This window comes from Bos javanicus, chromosome 15, assembly GCF_032452875.1.
Source record: "Bos javanicus breed banteng chromosome 15, ARS-OSU_banteng_1.0, whole genome shotgun sequence".
NCBI lineage: Eukaryota > Metazoa > Chordata > Mammalia > Artiodactyla > Bovidae > Bos > Bos javanicus.
Genome location: NC_083882.1, coordinates 83,391,012 through 83,416,515, shown reverse-complemented (window position 1 = coordinate 83,416,515; position 25,504 = coordinate 83,391,012). Strand labels below are relative to the sequence as shown.

Here is a 25,504-nt window from a genome sequence, read left to right as displayed (position 1 = left end):
GACCTGAATGGGAAGGAAGTCCAGAAAAGAGGATGTGTGTGTGTGCATGGCCGATTCCCTTTGCTGTACAGCAGAAACTAACACTGGAAAGCAACTATTTCCAATAAAATTAATTTTTAAAAAATTTATGAATATGAATATTGATTTAGTGAGTAGTTGGTGAGAGAGGGTGAAAAGAAAGAGCAAAAAGAAAAGAGGGAGATTATAAATTAGGGTTCTGAGCACTGACTTTGTAAGGATCTGAGAAAGGTTTGTGGCACTCACTCCAAGGAGAAAAAGTTTGTTGATGAAGGACAATTCGGACGAAGGGACTTGACCCTCTGGGACACCCACCAGTCGGCCTTACACACAGCGTGCTGCTCTGTGTACTTTATTTTCGTGACGGAAGCTGAGATTTGCTTCAGCCTGAACGAGGAATTGTTCCTTTCCCATTTGCTAGCTGGGCAAGTTGGTTAAAGCCTTTAAGCCTGAATATCTTCATCTGAAAAAAATACAGACAATAAAGGACTGAAGGGCCACTTAAGTGAGAGGATGTACAATGATTAGCATGGTATACAGGACCCAGTAAATATTATCTAGCATTATGCAATAGGAGAACAATACCTTTTGTTGAATGCTGTTGGTCTGAACAGTTCATTTGATTTACTCAAGAGTGTGCTTGTGAAAGTATTACGTTGAAAACTATTCTGTGAGATTGCCTATATGCCACCATTATCAACTTTCAGAAGCAAATTCCATATGACTCAAGGTATTAACAGAAAAGGGACATAATTTTGACTCATCTTTCCAGATGCTGCTGCCAGAAAATACTCTTGGAGTCTCTTTTAGAAAGTAAATAGTGTCTTCAGACACATAATTTTCTCAGATTTGCAGACATATTTAAAATTTGCAGTCCATGGGGTTGCAAAGAGTCGGACATGACTTCGTGACTGAACAACATAAAATGTATATTTCATTTTATGAATTAATTTTATGAATGCCATTTATGCATCCATAAATTCATATATAAAACTCATTTATAATGACATATAAACAGCGTTATTCAAGAATAACACTTATTCAAGAATAAGGACAAACATATTTTTGTTTGGGTACGTCTGATGTGGAAATCCTCCAGCTGGTATGAGTCTCTCCAGGAGGCACAGAAACCTCTGCCCCAAGCAGGCTTTCAGCCTCTGAGTGAGAGAACATCATTCCCCCTTCCCTGTTTACCCCACAGTCAGAACTCTCAAATCAAGATTTTACTTTTTTCTTCAGGTGAGCCCAAATTTGTGCTAACAGGTGAAACATTAAGGTCAATCAGGCCATGCAGGTAAACTACGGTCCAGGTTAAAATCATGCCTCTCTAGTCCAGGAACACTGTAATCCAACATTTTTGGTCTCAGATCTTAGGTGCTCTTTTCCCAATAGACCATCTAGAGTTCTACCTATGGCTGAACTATAATCAAATAACAAAGCCACTTGGAAGTGCTGGAAGTGTTAGTCGCTCGGTGGGATCTGACTCTTCACAACCCCATGGGCTGCAGCCCTCCAGGCTCCTCTGTCCATTGAAATCTCCAGGCAAGAATAGTGGAGTGGGTTGCCATTGCCTACTCCAGGGGATCTTCCCGACCCAGGGACCAAACCCAAGCCTCCTGCATTGCAGGCTGATGCTTGACCGCCCAAGCCACCACTTCAGAGACATGAAGCACAGGGGAAGGCAGTGTAGTACAGACGAAGATTAAGCACAGAAGTCTATGAACAGACTGGCAAGTGCTAGCTTTCCTACTGCTAACTTACGCGACTTCAAAGCACTTTTTAACCTTTTAATCCTACATGTCTTCATCTGTAGATTGGGGAGATAATAGTACACGCTTACTAAAGTGGTTTAATGCAGGTGTCCCCAAGCTCTGGGACCTGATGTCTGATGATGTGAAGTGGAGATGATGTAATAATAATAGAAATAAAGCGCACAATACATGTAATGTGCTTAAATCATCCCAAAACCATCTCCCCCAATGCCAGCCCATGGAAAAACTGTCTTCCAAGACACAGGTCCCTGGTGCCAGAAAGGTTGGGGGCCACTGGGATGGATGAAGTAAGCCAACCCAAGCACGTGCTCAACACTCTCACTTTGTCTGGACTTACCTTGGAATAAATGATCATTTGTCAGAAGACAGAGCCCTTGTCCTCCAGGAACCTCGAATACAATTTGGAACAGAACATACAGATACAGTAAAGACTGTATATTAACCCTAAAATCATAACAGTATGAGTGACAAAGAATTTTGGAGAAAGGAGAGAGATTTAAACTGGAGTGTTTCAGAAAGGCTTCGCAAAAGAACATAACCTAGAATTTTAAAAGTGGGCAGGATCTGCATTAGGCAAAAGGGAGAAGTTTTCTTGCTAGAAAGAGAACAGAATCACATGCAGCGGAAAGATGAAAGATAGATAAGAGGCCGATGAGTACCACATGGTGCGGAGCAGGGATGACCGAGGGCCGTCCTCAGTGGGGTTAGCCGGGAAAGCCAGACCCAGGAGAGACTGAATAACCAGCAGAGGGGTGTGAAAGCTGTCATTTAACAAACAGGAAGGCATTAAAAACTCTTAAGCAGGTGAATTATATGATCATGGAGAGCAAGATGAACTATAGAGAGAAAAGAAGAGAAATGGAAGATTACAAGGAAGGCCAATGGAAGATAACAGCGGATAGAACTGATGGGGCAGCGGGAAGGGACCAAGCAAAGGATAAGCGAAATCTTTTAACTGCTTAAGTGTTTGTTTCTTTTCGGCTGCCCTGGGCCTTCCCTGCTGCTCGCAGGCTTTCTCCGGTTGCTGTGAGCTGGGCTGCTCCTCGTTGCGGCGGCTTCTCTGCTGCAGCACACGAGCTCAGGGGGACGCAGGACCACTAGTTGTGGCCTGCAGCATGCGCAGTCTTCCCAGACCAGAGATCAAACCCACGTTCTCTGCATCGGCAGGTGTATTCTTAACCACTGGACGACCAGGGAAGTCCTTAATTTCTATTTTAGAGTTGATTAACAGTGTTGTGTTAGTTTCAGGTACAGCAAAAATGACTCAGTTATACATATCCACCTATTCCTTTTCAAATTCTTTTCCCATGTAGGTTGTTACAGAGCAGGGTTCCCTGTGCGATAGAGCAGGTACTTGCTGGCTATCGATTTTAAATATAGCAGGGTGTACGTGTCAGTCCTGGGCTTCCCTGGTAGCTCAGCTGGTAAAGAATCCACCTGCAATGCAGGAGACCCCAGTTCAATTCCTGGGTCCAGAGATCCCCTGGAGAAGGGATAGGCTACCCACTCCAGTATTCTTGGGCTTCCCTGGTGGCTCAGACTGTAAAGAAATCACCTGCAATGTGGGAGACCTGGTTCTATCCCAGGGTCGGGAAGATCCCCTGGAGGAGGGTATGGCAACCCACTCCAGTGTCCTTGCCTGGAGAATCTCATGGACAGAGGAGCCTGGCGGGCTGCAGTCCATGGGGTCACAAAGAGTCAGACACGACTGAGTGACTGAGCACAGCACATGTCAATCCCAAAGTTCCAGTCTACCCCTCCACCCCCTGGTGTGTTCTCTGTGAGTCTGTTTCTGTTTTGTAAATAAGCTCATTTGCATCATTATTTTAGATTCTGCACATAAGTTATATCATATGATATTAGTCTTTAGAGATGAGAAATTCTGAAGGACAGTATCAGTGTTTAGGGACAAATAAATACTGATAGTATTGGATAAAGGAGAGGAAGCAAAACAAATCAATAAAGTCTCCAGGTTTTAAACTAAATTACAGAGTTTGTTTGTTTTTTTAATTTTTTCTGGCGTATAGTTGCTGTACAGTGTTGTGTTAGCTTCGACCGTACGGAAGAGTACAGCAGCTATTCATATACATATATTGCCTCTTTTCTGGGTTTCCTTTCCATTCAGGCCCCACAGAGCATTAAGCAGAGTTCCCTGTGCTATGCTGGGTTCTCATTAGGTACCTGTTTTATGCACAGTATCGATCGTATATGCATGTAACCTATGGAGCTTCTGATACAGCATCACAATGCCCGGTTTTCTTTAAACTTTGACACGTATCTACTTATATGTTCCTAAAACTTTTTATTTCAAGTTTCCCATGATGAACTGATACCCAACTTTATCTGTTTTGTAAATTTGAACTTTAAATTGACTTTATCCATTCGTTTGTTCAGAAATACTTCTTGAGAAATATTCTCTGCCAGGTACTGTGCTGGAGACGGGAGTTAAAGTAAAGGTCGTCAGAACCCCCAGCACCCAGGAGTTCTCAGTCTTCAGGGCAGGAAGGAAAAGGGAGAAAGCTGAGAGAGGGCCAAACCATAAATTGTAATGTCACATGCTCCGCTGTAAAAGGAAAGCTGCCGAAGTACCTCTGTGCATGGAGGAGTTGGGAAAGCATCATGTTAAAAGAGACATCTAGAATGGGGGGAAGACATGGTCAGGGACTTTGGCGGGGACCTACTGACCAGCACAAGGAGCTCCGCGCAGTGATATGTGGACGCCTGGCGGGGAGGGGCGTTTGGGGGAGAACGGATACACGTTTATGTGTGTTGAGTCCCTTCACTGTTCACCTGAACTATCGGAATACTGTTAATCAGCTATACCCCAACAGAAAGCAAAAAGCTTAAAAGAGATCCCTAGAGACTCCTGTCATCTTCCCTTTTCGTAGGTCCAATGTGGTACCCATGGAAGAAATCAATAAAACCGCAAAGGTGCAATTCTTCTTTCGTCCATTCTCAGCCGACCCTAAGGTCCAGGCGCTGATTTTTGTGGCCTTCCTGGCGATGTACCTGACCAGCCTGGGTGGAAATGCCCTCATAGCCCTTATTGTTCAGATCAGTCATTCCCTCCACAGCCCCATGTACTTTTTCCTGGCTAACCTGGCAGCTCTGGAAATCCTCTATACATCTTGCATCGCCCCCCTGGCCTTGGCAAACCTTCTTTCAATGGGCAGAACCCCCATTTCTATCACTGGATGTGGTACCCAGATGTTTTTCTTCGTCTTCCTGGGAGGGGCTGATTGCGTCCTGCTCGCGGTCATGGCTTACGACCGGTTGATGGCGATCCGTTACCCTTTAGGGTACACCCTCCTCATGAGCTGGCCCTTGTGTGTGGAGCTGATGGTGGGGTCCCTGATACTAGGGTTCTTGCTGTCACTACCGCTGACAGTTTTAATCTTCCACCTCCCGTTCTGCAACAATAGTGAAATCTACCACTTCTTCTGCGACATGCCTGCTGTCATGCGCCTGGCTTGCGCGGACACGCACGTTCACCAGACCGCTCTGTACGCCATCAGCTTCACCGTCCTAAGCATTCCCCTCTCGATGATCTTCGTCTCCTACGTCTTCATCGTGGTGACCGTCTTACGGATCCGGTCCACGGAAGGGCGCCGCCGGGCCTGGTCCACGTGCTCCGCTCACCTCTCGGTGGTCCTCCTGCAGTACGGCTGCACCAGCTTCATATATTTGTCCCCCAGGTCCAGCTACTCTCCTGAGACGGGCCGGGTGGTGTCAGTGGTCTACACCTTCATCACTCCCATCTTAAACCCCTTAATCTATAGTATGAGGAACAAAGAATTGAAAAATGCCCTCAGGAGGGCATTACGCAGGCTCTAGGTCGGGTGGTTCTGTGACTTATTTAAATCAGGACACTTCTGAGAATGAGATGGGACGCTGTTAATAATTATGCCCGGATGGTCTGCAGGAGCCAAGAGTGTACTCAACAGAGACATGGTATTCTAGGAGCACCGGAGGCTGTGGATGCTACCAACTGAAATACAGCTTTATCACACAGGGCAGCACAGTGTCCTGGGCGTGGATGGAGGAGTAGCAACATTTATTTATTGGACATCCACTGGGTATGAGGTACTTTATGTGGGTTCTCTCACTTAGCCCATCATAAGTATCATTGTCTTCTTTACTTTAGAAGAGAAAACTAAAGTGGCTACCAGAATATATACCAGGATGAGAACACAAGTATTCAGAAATCTAGACTAAGCTGTCTTCACACAGTCATGCTCTCCTTGTTCTACTCTTGCTCTGCCAGTAGGAGTATGTGTTACCTTGTACAAGTCTCTCTAAGCCTCTAGACTTCAGTTTCCTTATATCTGAGAAGACAAAGCTGAACTAGAAGATTGCACCTGTTCCTTCAAAGGTCATCAGTTCAGTTCAGTTCCGTTGCTCAGTCGTGTCTGACTCTTTGTGACCTCATTAACCACAGCACGCCAGGCCTCCCTGTCCATCACCAACTCCCAGAGTTTACCCAAACTCATGTCCATTGAGTCGGTGATGCCATCCAGCCATCTCATCCTCTGTTGTCCCCTTCTCCTCCTGCCCGCAATCCTTCCCAACATTAGGGTTTTTACCAATGAGTCAACTCTTCGCATGAGGTGGCCAAAGTATTGGAGTTTCAGCTACAATATCAGTCCTTCCAATGAATACCCAGGACTGATCTCCTTTAGAATGGACTGGTTGGATCTCCTTGCAGTCCAAGGGACTCTCAAGAGTCTTCTCCAACACCACAGTTCAAAAGCATCAATTCTTCAGCACTCAGCCTTCTTCACAGTCCAACTCTCATATCCATACGTGACCACAGGAAAAACCATAGCCTTGACTAGACGAACCTTTGTTGGCAAAGTAATGTCTCTGCTTTTGAATATGCTATCTAGGTTGGTCATAACTTTGCTTCCAAGGAGTAAGCGTCTTTTAATTTCATGGCTGCAGTCACCATCTGTAGTGATTTTGGAGCCCAGAAAAATAAAGTCTGACACTGTTTCCACTGTTTCCCCATCTATTTCCCATGAAGTGGTGGGACCGGATGCCATGATCTTCGTTTTCTGAATGTTGAGTTTTAAGCCAACTTTTTCACTCTTCTCCTTCACTTTCATCAAGAGGCTTTTTAGTTCTTCTTCACTTTCTGCCATAAGGGTGGTGTCATCTGCGTATCTGAGGTTATTGATATTTCCCTCGACAATCTTGATTCCAGCCTGTGCTTCCTCCAGCCCAGCGTTTCCCATGATGTACTCTGCATATAAGTTAAATAAGCCGGGTGACAATATACAGCCTTGACATACTCCTTTTCCTATTTGGAACCAGTCTGTTGTTCCATGTCCAGTTCTAACTGTTGCTTCCTGACCTGTATAAAGGTTTCTCAAGAGGCAGGTCAGGTGGTCTGTTTTTCCCATCTCTTCCAGAATTTTCCAGTTTATTGTGATCCACATGGTTAAAGGCTTTGGCATAGTCAATAAAGCAGAAATAGATGTTTTTCTGGAACTCTCTTGCTTTTTGATGATCCAGCAGATGTTGGCAATTTGATCTCTGGTTCCTCTGCCTTTTCTAAAACCAGCTTGAACATCAGGAAGTTCACAGTTCACATATTGCTGAAGCCTGGCTTGGAGAATTTCGAGCATTACTTTACTAGCATGCGAGATGAGTGCAATTGTGCGGTAGTTTGAGGATTCTTTGGCATTGCCTTTCTTTGGGATTTGAATGAAAACTGACCTTTTCCAGTCCTGTGGCCACTGCTGAGTTTTCCACATTTTCTGGCATATTGAGTGCAGCACTTACACAGCATCATCTTTCAGTATTTGAAATAGCTCAACTGGAATTCCATCACCTCCACTAGCTTTGTTCTTAATAATGCTTTCTAAGGCCCACTTGAGTTCACATTCCAGGATGTCTGGCTCTAGGTGAGTGATCACACCATCGTGATTATCTTGGTCAAGAAGCTCTTTTTTGTACAGTTCTTTTGTGTATTCTTGCCACCTCTTCTTAATAACTTCTGCTTCTGTTAGGGCCATACCATTTTTGTCCTTTATCAAGTCCATCTTTGCATGAAATGTTCCCTTGGTATCTCTAATTTTCTTGAAGAGATCTGTAGTCTTTCCCATTCTGTTGTTTTCCTCTATTTCTTTGCATTGATCACTGAGGAAGGCTTTTTTATCTCTGTGCTATTCTTTGGAACTCTGCATTCAGATGCTTATATCTTTCCTTTTCTCCTTTGCTTTTTGCTTCTCTTCTTTTCACAGCTATTTGTAAGGCTTCCTCAGACAGCCATTTTGCTTTTTTGCATTTCTTTTCCATGGGGATGGTTTTAATCCCTGTCTCCTGTACAATGTCACGAACCTCCACCCATAGTTCATCAGGCACTCTATCTATCAGATCTAGGCCCTTAAATCTATTTTTCACTTCCACTGTATAATCATAAGGGATTTGATTTAGGTCAAAGCTGAATGGTCTAGTGGTTTTCCTTACTTACTTCAATTTCAGTCTGAATTTGGCAATAAGGAGTTCATGGTCTGAGCCACAGTCAGCTCCTGGTCTTGTTTTGGTTGACTGTATAGAGCTTCTCCATCTTTGGCTGCAAAGAATATGATCAATCTGATTTTGGTGTTGACCATCTAGTGATGTCCATGTGTAGAGTCTTCTCTTGTGTTGTTGGAAGAGGGTGTTTGCTATGACCAGGGTATTCTCTTGGCAAAACTCTATTAGCCTTTGCCCTGCTTCATTCTGTACTCCAAGGCCAGACTTGCCTGTTACTCCAGGTGTTTCTTGACTTCCTACTTTTGCATTCCAGTCCAATATAATGAAAAGGACATCTGTTTTGGGGTGTTAGTTCTAAAAGGTCTTGTAGGTCTTCATAGAACCATTCAACTTCAGCCTCTTCAGCATTACTGGTTGGGGCATAGACTTGGATTACTGTGATATTGAATGGTTTGCCTTGGATATGAACAGAGATCATTCTGTCGTTTTTGAGATTTCATCCAAGTACTGCATTTTGGACTCTTTTGTTGACTATGATGGCTACTCCATTTCTTCTAAGGGATTCCTGCCCACAGTAGTAGATATAATGGTCATCTGAGTTAAATTCACCCATTCCAGTCCATTTCAGTTTGCTGATTCCTAGAATGTCGACATTCACTCTTGCCATCTCTTGTTTGACCACTTCCAATTTGCCTTGATTCATGGACCTGACATTCCAGGTTCCTATGCAATATTGCTCTTTACAGCATCGGACCTTGCTTCTATCACCAGTCACATCTACAGCTGGGTATTTTTTTTGCTTTGGCTCCATCCCTTCATTCTTTCTGGAGTTATTTCCCCACTGATCTCCAGTAGCATATTGGGCACCTACCAACCTGGGGAGTTCCTCTTTCAGTATCCTATCATTTTGCCTTTTCATATTGTTCATGGGGTTCTCAAGGCAAGGATACTGAAGTGGTTTGCCATTCCCTTCTCCAGTGGACCACATTCTGTCACATCTCTCCATCATGACCCATCTGTCTTGGGTGGCCCCACACAGCATGGCTTAGTTTCATTGAGTTAGACAAGGCTGTGGTCCGTGTGATCAGATTGGCTAGTTTTCTGTGATTATGGTTTCAGTCTGTCTGCCCACCGATGCCCTCTCACAACACCTACCATCTTACTTGGGTTTTTCTTACCTTGGATGAGAGGTATATCTTCACGGCTGCTCCAGCAAAGTGCAGCTGCTGCTCCTTACCTTGGACGAGGGGTATCTCCTCACGGCCACCCCTCCTGACCTTGAACGTGGAGTAGCTCCTCTCGGCCCTCCCCATGCAGCCGCTGCTCCTTGAGCGTGGGGTTGCTCCTCTCGGCCACTGCCCATGACCTCGGGTGTGGGGTAGCTCCTCACCAGGGTCTTTTCCAGTGAGTCAGCTCTTTGCATCAGGTGGCCAAAGTATTGGAGTTTCAGCCTCAGCATCAGTCCCTCCAATGAGCACCCAGGACTGATCTCCTTTAGGATGGAGTGGTTGGATCTCCTTGCCGCCCAGTGGACTCTCAAGAATTTCCTCCAACACCACAGTTCAAAAGCATCAATTCTTCCATGCTCAGCTTTCTTTATAGTCCAACTCTCACATCCATACATGACCACTGGAAAAACCATAGCCTTGACTAGACAGACCTTTGTTGGCAAAGTAATATCTCTGCTTGTTAATATGCCACCTAGGTTGGTCATAATTTTTCTTCCAGGGAGCAAGGTCTTGTAGGTCTTCATAGAACCGTTCTACTTCAGCTTCTTCAGCATTACTGGTTGGGGTATAGGCTTGGATTACTGTGATACTGAATGGTTTGCTTTGGAAATGAACAGAGATCATTGTGTCATTTTTGAGACTGCACCCAAGTACTGCATTTCAGACTCTTTTGTTGACCATGATGGCTACTCCACTTCTTCTAAGGGATTCTTGCCCACAGTAGTAGATACAATGGTCATCTGAGTTAAATTCACCCATTAATTTTTACTTTTACCTGTGAACTGTATTTTTATTAATTAATTTTGATCATTTTAGTCTCATAAATATGAATCAAATATAGTTTTCTTTGTTTCTTTCTTTTATTGGCTGTGCCACACGGGCATGTGGGATCTTATGTCCCTGACCAGGGATGGAAGCAGAGTCTTGACCACTGGATCACCAGGCAAGTCCCCAAGTACAGTTTTCATATGACTCTCAATGCTGCCTGACCATAATTTATTTTACTAACGTACATGCAAAACTTTTTATTTAACACGATACATTTTGCTTTTATTGGTTTTGGAGGGATCCAAACTCACAAAGTGGTCTTCAGGATTTATCTCATTCATCAGAATTTTATGTCATGGCCAAAATTATAATTGTATGTCATTTCCTTCTCCAAGTCATTGACAAATATCTAGAATAGGCCAGGAGGAATGCAGTCTTCCTCTTTGGGAATTGTCGTCCAACGAGATAGAAAGCCGCTCAGTCAATACCTGCTGCGGTCCCATCTCCATGGGACCTGCCCCAGGGGGCCCCGCTGTCCTGTATCCATGCCTCTAGGTGACCTCTGTCCTCCAGGGACACGGGACTCGCTGGTCCCTGGGACGTCCGCAAAGGTGCTCCTCCAGGGACACGTGACTCGCTGGTCCCTGGGACGTCCGCAAAGGTGCCACAGCTGTCACTCTTCCCTTTGGAGCCTGTCTTCTCTCGCTGTCCTAAGACTGACCTGTGAAGAAGCCAGAGCTAGGGCGACACCCCACGGAGCACAAACTGGATGCCAAGCTGAGGCTCCCTGGAACAGCCCCAGTCAAACCACCGGATGTCTGAAGCCACATGAGTGACCCCATCAAGACCAGCAGAAGGACTGCCCAGCTGAGCTGGCCTAAATGCTGACCCACAGAAGCCTGGGAAAATAAAATGACTGGTATTTTAAGTCTGGAGTGGTTCCTTTTGCCGCAAAGAAGTAACCAATTCACCATGCAATCCAGACTAAACCATCTTTTCAAGAAGGACATCATAGAAAGCATATCAAATCCTTTCATACAATCAAAATACACTAAAACACATATAAACCTAGCCATTTAGAAGCCTTATTTTCAAGTGACGTACATTTGGCGTATTTGAGTAACTTCCTATGGACGCTTGGTCATCACTAGTTTCTTTGTTTGTTGGTTGCTTTTGAAGAGAACCACTACTTTTTTTTTTTTTTTTAATATTTATTTATTGGGCTGTGCCAGGTCTTAGTAGCAGCATACAGGATCTTTAGTTGGTAGGTGGGATCTCAGGTAAGTGGGCTGTCTAAATGGACTGCAAATTACAGATCAGAAATTGTCTCACCCCAGTCAAACACGTGGAGAATGTTCAAGTTTGTAATTTATAATTGGGCTTCCCTGGTGGCACAGTAGTAAAGAACCCTCCTGCCAATGCAGGAGACCTGGGCTCCATCCCTGGGCTGGGAAGATCCCCTGGAGAAGGGAAGGGCAGCCCACTCCAGTGTTCTTGCCTAGAAAACTCCACGGACAGAGGAGCCTGGTGGGCTACAGTCCCTGGGCTCAGAAAAGAGTTGGACATGACTTAGCAACTAAACGACAACAATTTATAATTCACACACACACACACACACACACACAGGGTAATGGACCAGGTGCTCTCTGACTTTTGCAGCTGGTGTGCCACTTGTGCAGGATATGGCAGCTTGGTCTGTGCATAACCTAGTCCAACCACCCTCTGGTGAATCTTCACGTACCAGCTTTAGACTTCCCAGATTCTCTAGCCACTAGGATATTATTTACTTTCCACCAACTAAATGCAATCCCTTAAGATGTGAATTGAAGTCCAGTAACCTGGAGAAGGAAGTGTCCTGAGCGTGAGGCTTCCATTCTGCTGCTGGGAGTCGAGTACCTGAGTCGTGGTTCTGGGGTCAAACATTCCATCTTTGGGGACTCCCTGCTCCCCCTGATGCTTTCAGTTAAACAACCTGGTTCCTCGGGATGACAGTTCCATGTTGTAGAGTCTCTCCTGGAGTCTGAGCCTAGAGCCCACCTCTCCACCCCTTTCAATGATTTTTCAGTGATTTATGGCTCACTACATTCCATCTTTTGGAAAAGGTGAAAGGTTGTTGTTGAATCACGTGAATACACCAGGATTCTTGGCCCCCGGAGGAGAAGAATTCAATCCAGGGCCAGAGACGAGGCTTGATCGCTCAGAGCTTTTGTGTAATAAACTTTTATTAAAGTATAAAGGAGATAGAGAAAGCTTCTGACATAGGCATCAGAAGGGGGCAGAAAGAGTACCCGCTTACTAGTGTTAACAATGAAGTTATATACTCTCCAATGAATCCAAAGAATATCTGGAGGTTGTAAAGACCTCATCAGACCTACTCCCATAATTTACATTTTAAGATAACAGGATTAGCCAGAAGGTTTAATCCAAAGACTGTCCTTAGGCAGGATACATTATTGTTATATAATCCTAAGGAATGTGGAGAAAGAAAAAAGTTTGTCCTTTCTTCCTCCTTGAGAATTCCAGACCCCTCTCTCCTTGGGGACCCCTAGACTCCCTATCAACCTGCCTAGGAAATGACTCTCTCAAAGGCAATGGCACCCCACTCCAGTACTCTTGCCTGGAAAATCCCATGGACGAAGGAGCCTGGTAGGCTTCAGTCCATGGGGTCGCTGGGAGTTGGGCACGACTGAGCGACTTCACTTTCACTTTTCACTTTCATGCATTGGAGAAGGAAATGGCAACCCACTCCACTGTTCTTGCCTGGAGAATCCCAGGGAGGGGGGAGCCTGGTGGGCTGCCGTCTATGGGGTCGCACAGAGTCGGACACGACTGAAGTGACTTAGCAGCAGCAGCACGTTCCATCTTTTCTGTTTAAAATATGGAAGATGGTTAAAAGCTAAATGCTACCCCACCATCCCTTCTCTTTTATGTACCATTTCTAAAAGGGTCATTTGTTTATTTTTGGTGGTTCTCGGTCTGTCTCTGTGAGTGGGCTTTCTCTAGTCGTGGCTGGGGGGCGACTCTCCAGCTGCAATGCTTGGGCCTCTCATTGCTGTGGTTCCTCCTGTTGCAGAGCCTCGGCCCATGGGCGCGGGGGCTCAGTAGTCGCGGCTCCCGGCTTAGAGCGCAGGCTCGGTAGTTGTGGCGCCTGGGCTTAGTTGCTCTGCAGCGTGTGGGATCTTCCTAGACCAGGGATTGAACCCGTGTCCATGGCGTGGGCAGGCAATTCTTTACCACTGAGCCACCAGGGAAGCCTGCCTTTTACGTACTTTTAAAGGACGCAAAATTTTATTCTGAGCTACTTAGCCCAGCAGCACATCAGCTAAAAAGGCTTCCTGGCCACCCTCTCACGCCAGAACATGTGATGGCGCTGTGCCTGAGCACCTTCTGTGCTGGAATATAACGACATCGCTGCATCTGTAACATGGTACTGCTCCTAGTTACCTTTCTAGGTACACTCTGACCGCTTGGGAGAAAGAAACTATTTCTATTAGCTTGGGATCCAGAGATTTCAAAAACATTAAATCAATTCAATCATCATTGATGCGCAGTCATTCTTTCAGGGCCAGCTCACCTCCACCACAAAGCCTTCCCTGACTCTTACTGTCTGTCCATCCTCAACTATGATAGCATCACTTTCAAGGGACAGTCTCACTTTGGACTCTGTTATTAGGGAAGCATTTCTGGCCTCCCTAACAACTCGGGAGATAAAGCTGTGTTTTATCTCCCAAGTCAGACGCTGACCTCACTGATGCCAGAGACGATACCTAATATATCTTTGAATATCTCGTAAATTTACCAGAATGAACAATTGCACTCATCTCACACGTTAGCAAAGTAATGCTCAAAATTCCCTAAGCCAGGCTTCAACAGTATGTGAACCATGAACTTCCAGATGTTCTAGCTAGATTTAGAAAAGGAAGAGGAAACAGAGATCAAATTACCAACATCTGTTGGATCATAGAAAAAGCAAGAGAATTCCAGAAAAACATCTATTTCTGCTTTATTGACTATGCCAAAGACTTTGACTGTGTGGATCACAACAAAATGTGGAAAATTCTTCAAGAGATAGGAATACCAGACCACCTGATCTTCTTCCTGAGAAATCTGTATACAGATCAGGAAGTAACAGTTAGAAATGGACATGGAACAACAGACTGGTTCCAAATAGGAAAAGGAGTATGTCAAGGCTGTATATTGTCACCCTGCTTATTTAACTTATATACAGAGTATATCATGCAAAATGCTGGGCTGGATGAAGCACAAGCTGGAATCAAGATTGCTAGGAGAAATATCAATAACCTCAGATATGCAGATGACACCACCCTTATGACAGAATGTGAAGAGGAACTAAAGAGCCTCTTGATGAAAGTGAAAGAGGAGAGTGAAAAGGCTGGCTTAAAACTCAGCATTCAAAAAGCTAAGATCATGGCATCCAGTCCCATCACTGCATGGCAAAAAGATGGGGAAACAATGGAAACAGTGTCAGACTTTATTTTCTTGGACTCCAAAATCACTGCAGATGGTGACTGCAGCCCTGAAATTAAAAGACACTTGCTCCTTGAAAGAAAAGCTATGAAAAACCTAGACAGCATATTAAAAAGCAGAGACATTACTTTGCCAACAAAGGTCCGTCTAGTCAATGCTATGGTTTTTCCAGTGGTCATGTATGGATGTGAGAGTTGGACGGTGAAGAAAGCTGAGTGCCAAAGAATTGATGCTTTTGAACTGTGGTGTTGGAGAAGACTCTTGAGAGTCCCTTCGACTGCAAGGAGATCCAACCAATCCATCCTAAAGGAAATTAGTCCTGAATATTCATTGGAAGGACTGATGCTGAAGCTGAAACTCCAATACTTTGGCCACCTGATGGGAAGAACTGACTCATTGGAAAAGACCCTCCTGCTGGGAAAGACTGAAGGCTGGAGGAGAAGGGGATGAAGGAGGATGAGCTGGTTGGATGGCATCACCGACTTGATGGGCATGTAGTTTGAGCAAACTCTGGGAGTTGGTGATGGACAGGGAGGCCTGGTGTGCTGCAGTCCATGGGGTCGCAGAGTCAGACATGACTGAGCGACTGAACTTAACTGAATGCATGACACTCAAAAAAAAAAAAAAAAAATCATCTGGAGAAGTGCAGGTTAAATAACCTAAAGGAAGAAACTGAACACACCGGTCAAAGCGCAGAAATACTTCAAAGACTAACACAGGCTGTATGAAACACAGTCTGCCTTCGCTGTCCGCCCCCGCTTTTGATTAAACACATAGGGAGATGCATGGTGCTTAGGGCCTAACACCTAGCCCTTCCTCCGTGTCTGTCTTTCAGGGCTCTCAGCCTCTTTGTCATCCTTGTCTTCAGGGATCCCCAGGTGGGGGAAGCCCCCAGCTGTGCACAGAAACAGCCTTTCTTTATCCTTAATAGCCGGGTGCTTCTGGTTCACTGACAACTTTTCAATGAAGTCTCCTAGAAGTGACTTCCTAGCAACGTACGTCACCACCTTATGTACACAACTCCAGGCAATGTCATGTTATTCACACTTCATGGGATGCTTGGGGATATTATTACTTTTATTATTGAAAGAAAGAAAGAATGGAGGAGGGAAGGAAGAAAAGGAAGGAAGGGAGGGAGAATGGGAAGTGGGCAAGGGAGAGAGGGAGGAAGGAAAGAGACAAGGGAAGGTGAGAGGGAGGGAAGGAGGGAAATGGAGCCCACGTGGAAGGCATGTTGTCTACTGCCTCTCCTTAGGAAGGCGTGAAGGGTCTTCTATCTAAAATGTAATGTCATGGTAGTTCTGCTCCAGTTGCAATGATCCTACAGGTCTAGGTTATAATCACCAGATTTCCTTCCTTCCTTCACTCAACAGTCACTAACTGAGCATCTTTGATATATGGCAACCTGGAACATCCTGAGAATGCAGCAGTGCATGGACAGAGAAGACGGTCACCTTGTGGGGATTGCGATCTAATGGGAAAGACAGAAAGTGAACAAAGAAGATACGTGTATTTCAAGGTGGACTCTCTGTACCGCCAATCCGTTGACTAAGGTTAAAGGTGGTGTAAGATACTCCGGGAGATGGTGATGTACAGGAAGACCTGGTGTGCTGTGATTCATGGGGTCGGACATGAGTGACTGAACTGAATGAACTGAACTGAAGATGCTCTTATGAGGAATCTCTGTACAGTGCTGATCCATTGACTAAGATTAAGGATGATGTAAGATGGTCTTAAGAGGACTCTCTGTACCGTGCCAATCCATTGACTTAAGTTAAGGGTGGTGTAAGATGCTCTTAAGAGGAATCTCTATACAGTGCCGATCTGTTGACTTAGGTTAAGGGTGATGTAAGAAGATGGTAGGTGTTGCAAGAGGGCATCAGAGGGTAGACACACTGAAACCATACTCACAGAAAACTAGTCAATTTAATCACACTAGGACCACAGCCTTGTCTAACTCAATGAATCTAAGCCATGCCCGTGGGGCAACCCAAGACGGGAGGGTCGTGGTGGAGAGATCTGACAGAATGTGGTCCACTGGAGAAGGGAATGGCAAACTACTTCAGTATTCTTGCCTTGAGAACCCCATGAACAGTATGAAAAGGCAAAATGATAGGATACTGAAAAAGAAACTCCCCAGGTCAGTGGGTGCCCAACATGCTACTGGAGATAAGTGGAGAAATAACTCCAGAAAGAATGAAGGGATGGAGCCAAAGCAAAAAGAATACCCAGCTGTAGATGTGACTGGTGATAGAAGCAAGGTCCGATGCTGTAAAGAGCAATATTGCATAGGAACATGGAATGTCAGGTCCATGAATCAAGGCAAATTGGAAGTGGTCAAACAAGAGATGGCAAGAGTGAATGTCGACATTCTAGGAATCAGCGAACTGAAATGGACTGGAATGGGTGAATTTAACTCAGATGACCATTATATCTACTACTGCGGGCAGGAATCCCTCAGAAGAAATGGAGTAGCCATCATGGTCAACAAAAGAGTCCGAAATACAGTACTTGGATGCAATCTCAAAAACGACAGAATGATCTTTGTTCGTTTCTGAGGCAAACCATTCAATATCACAGTAATCCAAGTCTATGCCCCAACCAGTAATGCTGAAGAAGCTGAAGTTGAATGGTTCTATGAAGATGTACAAGACCTTTTAGAACTAACACCCAAAAAAGATGTCCTTTTCATTATAGAGGACTGGAATGCAAAAGTAGGAAGTCAAGAAACACCTGGAGTAACAGGCAAATTTGGCCTTGGAATAGGGAATGAAGCAGGGCAAAGGCTAATAGAGTTTTGCCAAGAAAATGCACTGGTCGTAACACCCTCTTCCAACAACACAAGAGAAGACTCCATACATGGACATCACCAGATGGTCAACACCAAAATCAGATTGATTATATTCTTTGCAGCCAAAGATGGAGAAGCTCTATACAGTCAGCAAAAACAAGACCAGGAGCTGACTGTGGCTCAGACCATGAACTCCTTATTGCCAAATTCAGACTGAAATTGAAGAAAGTAGGGAAAACCACTAGACCATTCAGGTATGACCTAAATCAAATCCCTTATGATTATACAGTGGAAGTGAGAAATAGATTTAAGGACCTAGATCTGATAGATAGAGTGCCTGATGAACTATGGAATGGGGTTCGTGACATTGTACAGGAGACAGGGATCAAGACCATCCCCATGGAAAAGAAATGCAAAAAAGCAAAATGGCTGTCAATGCCTTACAAATGCCTTACAAATAGCTGTGAAAAGAAGAGAAGCAAAAAGCAAAGGAGAAAAGGAAAGATATAAACATCTGAATGCAGAGTTCCAAAGAATTGCAAGAAGAGATAAGAAAGCCTTCTTCAGCAATCAATGCAAAGAAATAGAGGAAAACAACAGAATGGGAAAGACTAGAGATCTCTTCAAGAAAACTAGAGATACCAAAGGAAGATTTCATGCAAAGATGGGCTCGATAAATGACAGTAATGGTATGGACCTAACAGAAGCAGAAGAAATTAAGAAGAGATGGCAAGAATACACAGAAGAACTGTACAAAAAGATCTTCATGACCCAGATAATCACGATGATGTGATATGACCTAGAGCCAGACATCCTGGAGTGTGAAGTCGAGTGGGCCTTAGAAAGCATCACTACGAACAAAGCTAGTGGAGGTGATGGAATTCCAGTTGAGCTATTCCAAATCCTGAAAGATGATGCTGTGAAAGTGCTGCATTCAATATGCCAGCAAATTTGGAAAACTCAGCAGTGGCCACAGGACTGGAAAAGGTCAGTTTTCGTCCTAATCCCAAAGAAAGGCAATGCCAAAGAATGCTCAAACTACCGCACAATTGCACTCATCTCACACTCTAGTAAAGTAATGCTCAAAATTCTCCAAGCCAGGCTTCAGCAATACATGAACTGTGAACTTCCTGATGTTCAAGGTGGTTTTAGAAAAGGCAGAGGAACCAGAGATCAAATTGCCAACATCCGCTGGATCATCGAAAAACAAGAGAGTTCCAGAAAAACATCTATTTCTGCTTTATTGACTATGCCAAAGCCTTTGACTGTGTGGATCACAATAAACTGTGGAAAATCCTGAAAGAGATGGGAATACCAGACCACCTGATCTGCCTCTTGAGAAACCTCTATGCAGATCAGGAAGCAACAGTTAGAACTGGACATGGAACAATAGACTGGTTCCAAATAGGAAAAGGAGTATGTCAAGGCTGTATATTGTCACCCTGTTTATTTAACTTATATGCAGAGTACATGATTAGAAACGCTGGACTGGAAGAAACACAAGCTGGAATCAAGATTGCCGGGAGAAATATCAATAACCTCAGATATGCAGATGACACCACCCTTATGGCAGAAAGTGAAGAGGAACTAAAAAGCCTCTTGATGAAAGTGAAAGAGGAGAGTAAAAAAGTTGGCTTAAAGCTCAATATTCATAAAACGAAGATCATGGCATCAGATCCCATCACTTCATGGGAAATAGATGGGGAAACAGTGGAAACAGTGTCAGACTTTGCCAGGAGCCGGCATATTGCATATTGAATGCAGCACTTTCCACAGCATCATCTTTCAGGATCTGGAATAGCTCAACTGGAATTCTATCACTGCTGGGAGCCAGCGTGAGGAGCTCCACTCATGACAAAGGTCATGAGGAAGGAGGCTCGGCATACGCAAAGGTGGGATCGAGCCTCAGGAGTCCCCCTGGAAATTCTCGAGCATCTATCCCCAAAACCAGAGTCTGCCTACTTTCTGCTTTGTGCTCTCACCTACACCTCTGACTTTACGGGGGGCTGTCCCCCACTACCTCTCTCTGAAAAAAGAGTTAGCTTACAGCTCCAGTTAATAATTCCTGGGTGTGACAGTGTTTCAACCTACAAACTCCTTTGGAAGTCCTCTAGCCTGCCTGAATAGGTTTTTCTGGCCACATGTGATTGTTCAGAGCCTCCCAACTGTGAGAGGCGGGAGATGTTCTAAACTGTCTAAACACAGATCCTTTGAGTAGTTAAAAGATTGATTCGAAATTGTATTGGTGAAGGGTTTTTCATTTATTGGGCCAATGTTTGCTGCTAAGTCTCCATATCCCTTACCTGCTGTGTCCCTGGCAGTGTATTGATTAATATAATTGGTGTAAGTAGTAGCTTTAATGTTTGTAACCTTGGACCCTTGAGTTAATTCTTGACTGAGCCTACCACACCTTTGCCCTATAGGAATGCAACTTTATCTAATGCTTTTGGAGGGTGGCTCCTGACTTTGGAATAATTACCTTTAGAGAAAAATAAGTTTCTTAAAATGTTAACAGGCCTCCTGGCCAGAAGATGCTGTAATTCACCTGAACTTTTGCATATGATAAGTTTGAAAGCCTGGCTTCGATTAGGATCAGGAACTGCTGTCCTTGCAAGACTCTACCCCTTCCCCCATTATCCTCTATGCACAACTTAAGGTATAAAACTACTTTGGAAAATAAAGTGCAGGCCTTGTTCACCGAAACTTGGTCTCCCCATGTCGCTCTCTCTCTCACTCTGGCTGAGTCTCCATCTGGAGCGTGGAACCCACCATGCTTACTAATTATGCCTAGGCTTCTAAGATCCGACTGGGGAGGCCTCAGTGTCTCCTCTCCTGCAGGAGAATGGAAGGACGCCTGCGGCCTACGTAAGTTGTGCAAACTTCTTGTCTTGAAGTTTTATTGGTCTCCTGTGTAAACCAAGCTACTCAGCCTCTTTTCTCCACTGAATTCCCTCACTGAGCTATCCTCATTCTATTACTCTTTATATCCTTAATTAACGTTTAATTAAGCAGTTGTTTCCTGATCCTCGCCGATGCCGTCTCTCCTTCGAATACCCTGGATCAGCCGAGGCTGGACCCCGGCAAGACTTTATTTTTGGGGGCTCCAAAATCACTGCAGATGGTGACTGCAGCCATGAAATTAAAAGATGCTTCCTCCTTGGAAGGAAAGTTATGACCAACCTAGATAGCATATTGAAAAGCAGAGACATTACTTTGCCAACAAAGGTCCGTCTAGTCAGATCAGATCAGATCAATCGCTCAGTCGTGTCGGACTCTTTGCGACCCCATGAATCACAGCACGCCAGGCCTCCCTGTCCATCAAGGCTATGGTTTTTCCAGTGGTCATGTATGGATGTGAGAGTTGGACTGTGAAGAAGGCTGAGTGCCGAAGAATTGATGCTTTTGAACTGTGGTGTTGGAGAAGACTCTTGAGAGTCCCTTGGACTGCAAGGAGATCCAACCAGTCCATTCTGAAGGAGAACAGCCCTAGGATTTCTTTGGAAGGAATGATGCTAAAGCTGAAACTCCAGTACTTTGGCCACCTCATGTGAAGAGTTGACTCATTGGAAAAGACTCTGATGCTGGGAGGGATTGGGGGCAGGAGGAGAAGGGGACGACAGAGGATGAGATGGCTGGTTGGCATCACTGACTCGATGGACGTAAGTCTGAGTGAACTCCAGGAGTTGGTGATGGACAGGGAGGCCTGGCGTGCTGCGATTCATGGGGTCGCAAAGAGTCGGACACGACTGAGCAACTGATCTGATCTGATCTGATCTGAAGATGCTCTTAACAGGAGTTGGATTTTTGAACACAAGCCACTTGTTCTCCTTGCTTGGTCCTGAAATAAACCTTTCTCTGCTCAAAAAAAAAAAAAAAAAAACAAGAAAAAGATGCTATTAAGAAACAGGCCTGTATGCAATGTCTTATTGAGTTCTAGGAGGAAGCCGTGGCTCTAAATTCTAACCAGGGCTCCATGGTATATGGAGAAGTAAGGAAACCAAAGATGCAGTGAAAACAGTCTTTGCCTACTTTACATGTTGTGTCAGCCTGCTAATGAATGCTGGTGCTAAAACAACAGAAAAGATCATTATAGACTGCAATAATTTCCACAAAGGCGATCAACATGATAACATAAACTGAGGAATATTTATTATTTTCTAAATAAACATTTCTTTATTTGGCCGTGCAGTCACAGCTGTGGCGTGCGGGACCTCTAATTGTGGTGTGGAACTCTTCATTGCAGCATGTGGAATCCAGTTCCCTGACCAAGGGTCCAGCCTGGGCCCCCTGCACTGGGAGCTTGGAGTCTTAGCCACAGTGCCACCAGGGAAGTGCCAGGGGCATATCTGCTTTAGAAAAGACTGGGAGTGTCTATACACTGCCCTCAGTTTCCCCTATTGTTAACGTGATTAAAGTACATTTGTCATTACTAGTTAACCAGTATTGACACATTTCTTGAGAACTAAATTCCATACTTTCTTCACATGTTACCTTTTTCTGTCCAAGCGTCCCATCCACCTGATACCACATAATACTCAGTTGTGGTGTCCCGTAAGGTTCTTCTTGGCTGTGAGTTTCTCAGACTTTGCTTATTTTTAATAACCTTGACAGTTTTGAGACGTTCTGGCCAGGTATTTTGAAGAATTTCCTTCAGATTGAATTTTTCTGACAGTGAGACAAAGGGTTCTGAGTTTGGGGAAGAAAGACACGGAGGTGAAGCATCATTCTAACCACGTCGTGTCAAGGGCACATACTGAAAACATGGCTTCACTGTTGACATTGATCACCAGATGGAGGTTGCATTTGTCATGTGCTCCAGTGTAAACTTACCTTTTTTCCTCCCTTTCCATGTTGGTTTTTTGGGAAGGAAGTCACCACTTACTTTCACGCTTGAGGAATATAGAGTTTGTTATTCAATCGCTCAGTCGAGTCTGACTCTTTGCGATCCCATGGACTGCAGCACCCCAGGCTTCCCTGTCTTCCACTATATCCCGGAGTTTGCTCAAACTCATGTCCATATAATACAGAGTTATTCTCCCCCAGATTGAGAAGGAAGTATCTACTGTTTGGGACATTTGTCTGTTCTCCCTCTTTAATTTTATTCAATTATGTATTTATATCAGCATCTAATCATGATTATTTATTTTGTCCTTTAGGTCCTAATCCATATTGCTTTATTTTTTGACAATGAACCGTTTTCCTTATTACAAGCAAGAAGTGGGGAAAGATAAAAGGAAGGAAGGACCGGAGTAAAATGGGGGATGGTTCTTCTTGCGGTTTAGTCACTAAGTCGTGTCTGACTCTTTGCAACCCCATGGACTGTAACCTGCCAGGCTTCTCTGTCCATGGGATTCTCCAGTCAAGAATACTGCAGTGGGTTGCCATTTCTTTCTCCAGGGGATCTTTCTGACCCAGGGATGAAACCCAGGTCTCTTGCATTGGCAGGCGGATTCTTTACCACTAAGTTCAGTTCAGTTCAGCTCAGTTGCTCAGTCATGTCTGACTCTGCGCGACCCCATGAATCGTAGCACACCAGGCCTCCCTGTCCATCACCAACTCCCAGAGTTCACCCAGACCCACGTCCATCGAGTCAGTGATGCCATCCAGCCATCTCATCCTCTGTTGTCCCCTTCTCCTCCTGCCCCCAATCCCTCCCAGCATCAGAGTCTTTTCCAATGAGTCAACTCTTCCCAAGAGGTGGCAAAAGTACTGGAGTTTCAGCTTCAACATCAGTCCTTCCAAAGAAATCCCAGGGCTGATCTCCTTCAGAATGGACTGGTTGGATCTCCTTGCAGTCCAAGGGACTCTCAAGAGTCTTCTCCAACACCACAGTTCAAAAGCATCAATTCCTCAGTGCTCAGCCTTCTTCACAGTCCAACTCTCACATCCACATGTGACCACTGGAAAAACCATAGCCTTGACTAGACAGACCTTTGTTGGCAAAGTAATGTCTTTGATTTTCAATATGCTATCTAGGTTGGTCATAACTTTCCTTCCAAGGAGTAAGCGTCTTTTAATTTCATGGCTGCAGTCACCATCTGCAGTGATTTTGGAGGCCCCAAAAATAAAGTCTGACACTGTTTCCACTGTTTCCCCATCTATTTCTCATGAAGTGATGGGACCGGATGCCATGATCTTCATTTTCTGAATGTTGAGTTTTAAGCCAACTTTTTCACTCTCCACTTTCACTTTCATCAAGAGGCTTTTTAGTTCCTCTTCACTTTCTGCCATAAGGGTGGTGTCATCTGCATATCTGAGGTGATTGATATTTCTCCCGGCAATCTTGATTTCAGCTTGTGCTTCTTCCAGCCCAGCGTTTCTCATTATGTACTCTGCATATAAGTTAAATAAGCAAGGTGACAATATACAGCCTTGACATACTCCTTTTCCTATTTGGAACCAGTCTGTTGTTCCATGTCCAGTTCTAACTGTTGCTTCCTGACCTGCATAGAGGTTTCTCAAGAGGCAGGTCAGGTGGTCTGGTATTCCCATCTCTTTCAGAATTTTCCACAGTTTATTGTGATCCACACAGTCAAAGGCTTTGGCATAGTCAATAAAGCAGAAATAGATGTTTTTCTGGAACTCTCTTGCTTTTTTGATGATCCAGCAGATGTTGGCAATTTGATCTCTGGTTCCTCTGCCTTTTCTAAAACCAGCTTGAACGTCAGGAAGTTCACGGTTCACATACTGCTGAAGCCTGGCTTGGAGAATTTTGAGCATTACTTTACTAGTGTGTGAGATGAGTGTAATTGTGCGATAGTTTGAGCATTCTTTGGCATTGCCTTTCTTTGGGATTAGGATGAAAACTGACCTTTTCCAGTCCTGTGGCCACTGCTGAGTTTTCCAAATTTGCTGGCATATTGAGTGCAACACTTTCACAGCATCATCTTTCAGAATTTGGAATAGCTCAACTGCAATTCCATCACCTCCACTAGCTTTGTTTGTAGTGATGCTTTCTAAGGCCCACTTGACTTCACATTCCAGGATGTCTGGCTCTAGGTCAGTGATCACATCATTGTGATTATCTGAGTCATGAAGATCTTTTTTGTATAGTTCTTCTGTGTATCCTTGCCATCTCTTCTTAATATCTTCTGCTTCTGTTAGGTCCATACCATTTCTGTCCTTTATCGAGCCCATCTTTGCATGAAATATCCCCTTGGTATCTCTAATTTTCTTGAAGAGATCTCTAGTCTTTCCCATTCTGTTGTTTTCCTCTATTTCTTTGCATTGATCGCTGAGGAAGGCTTTCTTATCGCTTCTTGCTATACTTTGGAACTCTGCATTCAGATGTTTATATCTTTCCTTTTCTCCTTTGCTTTTCGCTTCTCTTCTTTTCACAGCTATTTGTAAGGCCTCCCCAGACAGCCATTTTGCTTTTTTGCATTTCTCTTCCATGGGGATGGTCTTGATCCCTGTCTCCTGTACAATGTCACCAACCTCATTCCATAGTTCATCAGGCACTCTATCTATCAGATCTAGGCCCTTAAATCTATTTCTCACTTTCACTGTATAATCATAAGGGATTTGATTTAGGTCATACCTGAATGGTCTAGTGGTTTTCCCTACTTTCTTCAATTTCAGTCTGAATTTACCAAAAAGGAAGCAAGAAAAGAGATGAGATTTCTTTTCTTAGTTCTGTCTTTTGAACATCCGTCCATTTCAGAGAAGAGATGCAGGGCAAAAATTCGGCCTGGTGGGACTTCCCTGGTGGTCCAGTGGCTAAGACTCCACACCCGCCATGCAGAGGGCTTGATCCCTGGCCGGCCGCAACAAAGATCAGATTCTGTGTGCCCCACCTAAGAGCTGGAGCAGCCAAATATCCTTAAAAAATTAGACCACGTGTTCAGCCACTGGGTTCTTCCATTCCCTCTTCTGATGTCATCCCATATTGAACATCAAAGTGTGAGATTGTGAGACCTAAAGATGGAAAAAGACATGTTCTCTCTTTAAGGAACTAC

At 44.4% G+C, this 25,504-nt stretch overlaps 1 protein-coding gene and 1 long non-coding RNA gene across 2 annotated transcripts in view; one reads left to right on the top strand and one right to left on the bottom strand.

The window, feature by feature from the left end:
- Positions 1–208: 208 nt before the first annotated feature.
- The window catches only part of LOC133227155 (uncharacterized), a 37,864-nt gene continuing 12,568 nt past the window's right edge, over positions 209–25,504 (bottom strand). The window contains exon 4 of the long non-coding RNA XR_009729736.1: positions 209–481. This is a non-coding gene — a long non-coding RNA (uncharacterized LOC133227155). The remainder of the gene's footprint in view (positions 482–25,504) is intronic.
- Positions 4,302–5,624, top strand: LOC133261576 (olfactory receptor 10V1). Its single transcript, XM_061440028.1, has one exon. It carries the CDS (start codon positions 4,695–4,697, stop codon positions 5,622–5,624), a length of 930 nt encoding a protein of 309 aa, XP_061296012.1. The 5' UTR covers positions 4,302–4,694.

Bases quoted from the DNA above. Each gene is read 5' to 3' on its own strand.
- LOC133261576 (XM_061440028.1), top strand. From the start codon at position 4,695: ATGGAAGAAATCAATAAAACCGCAAAGGTGCAATTCTTCTTTCGTCCA.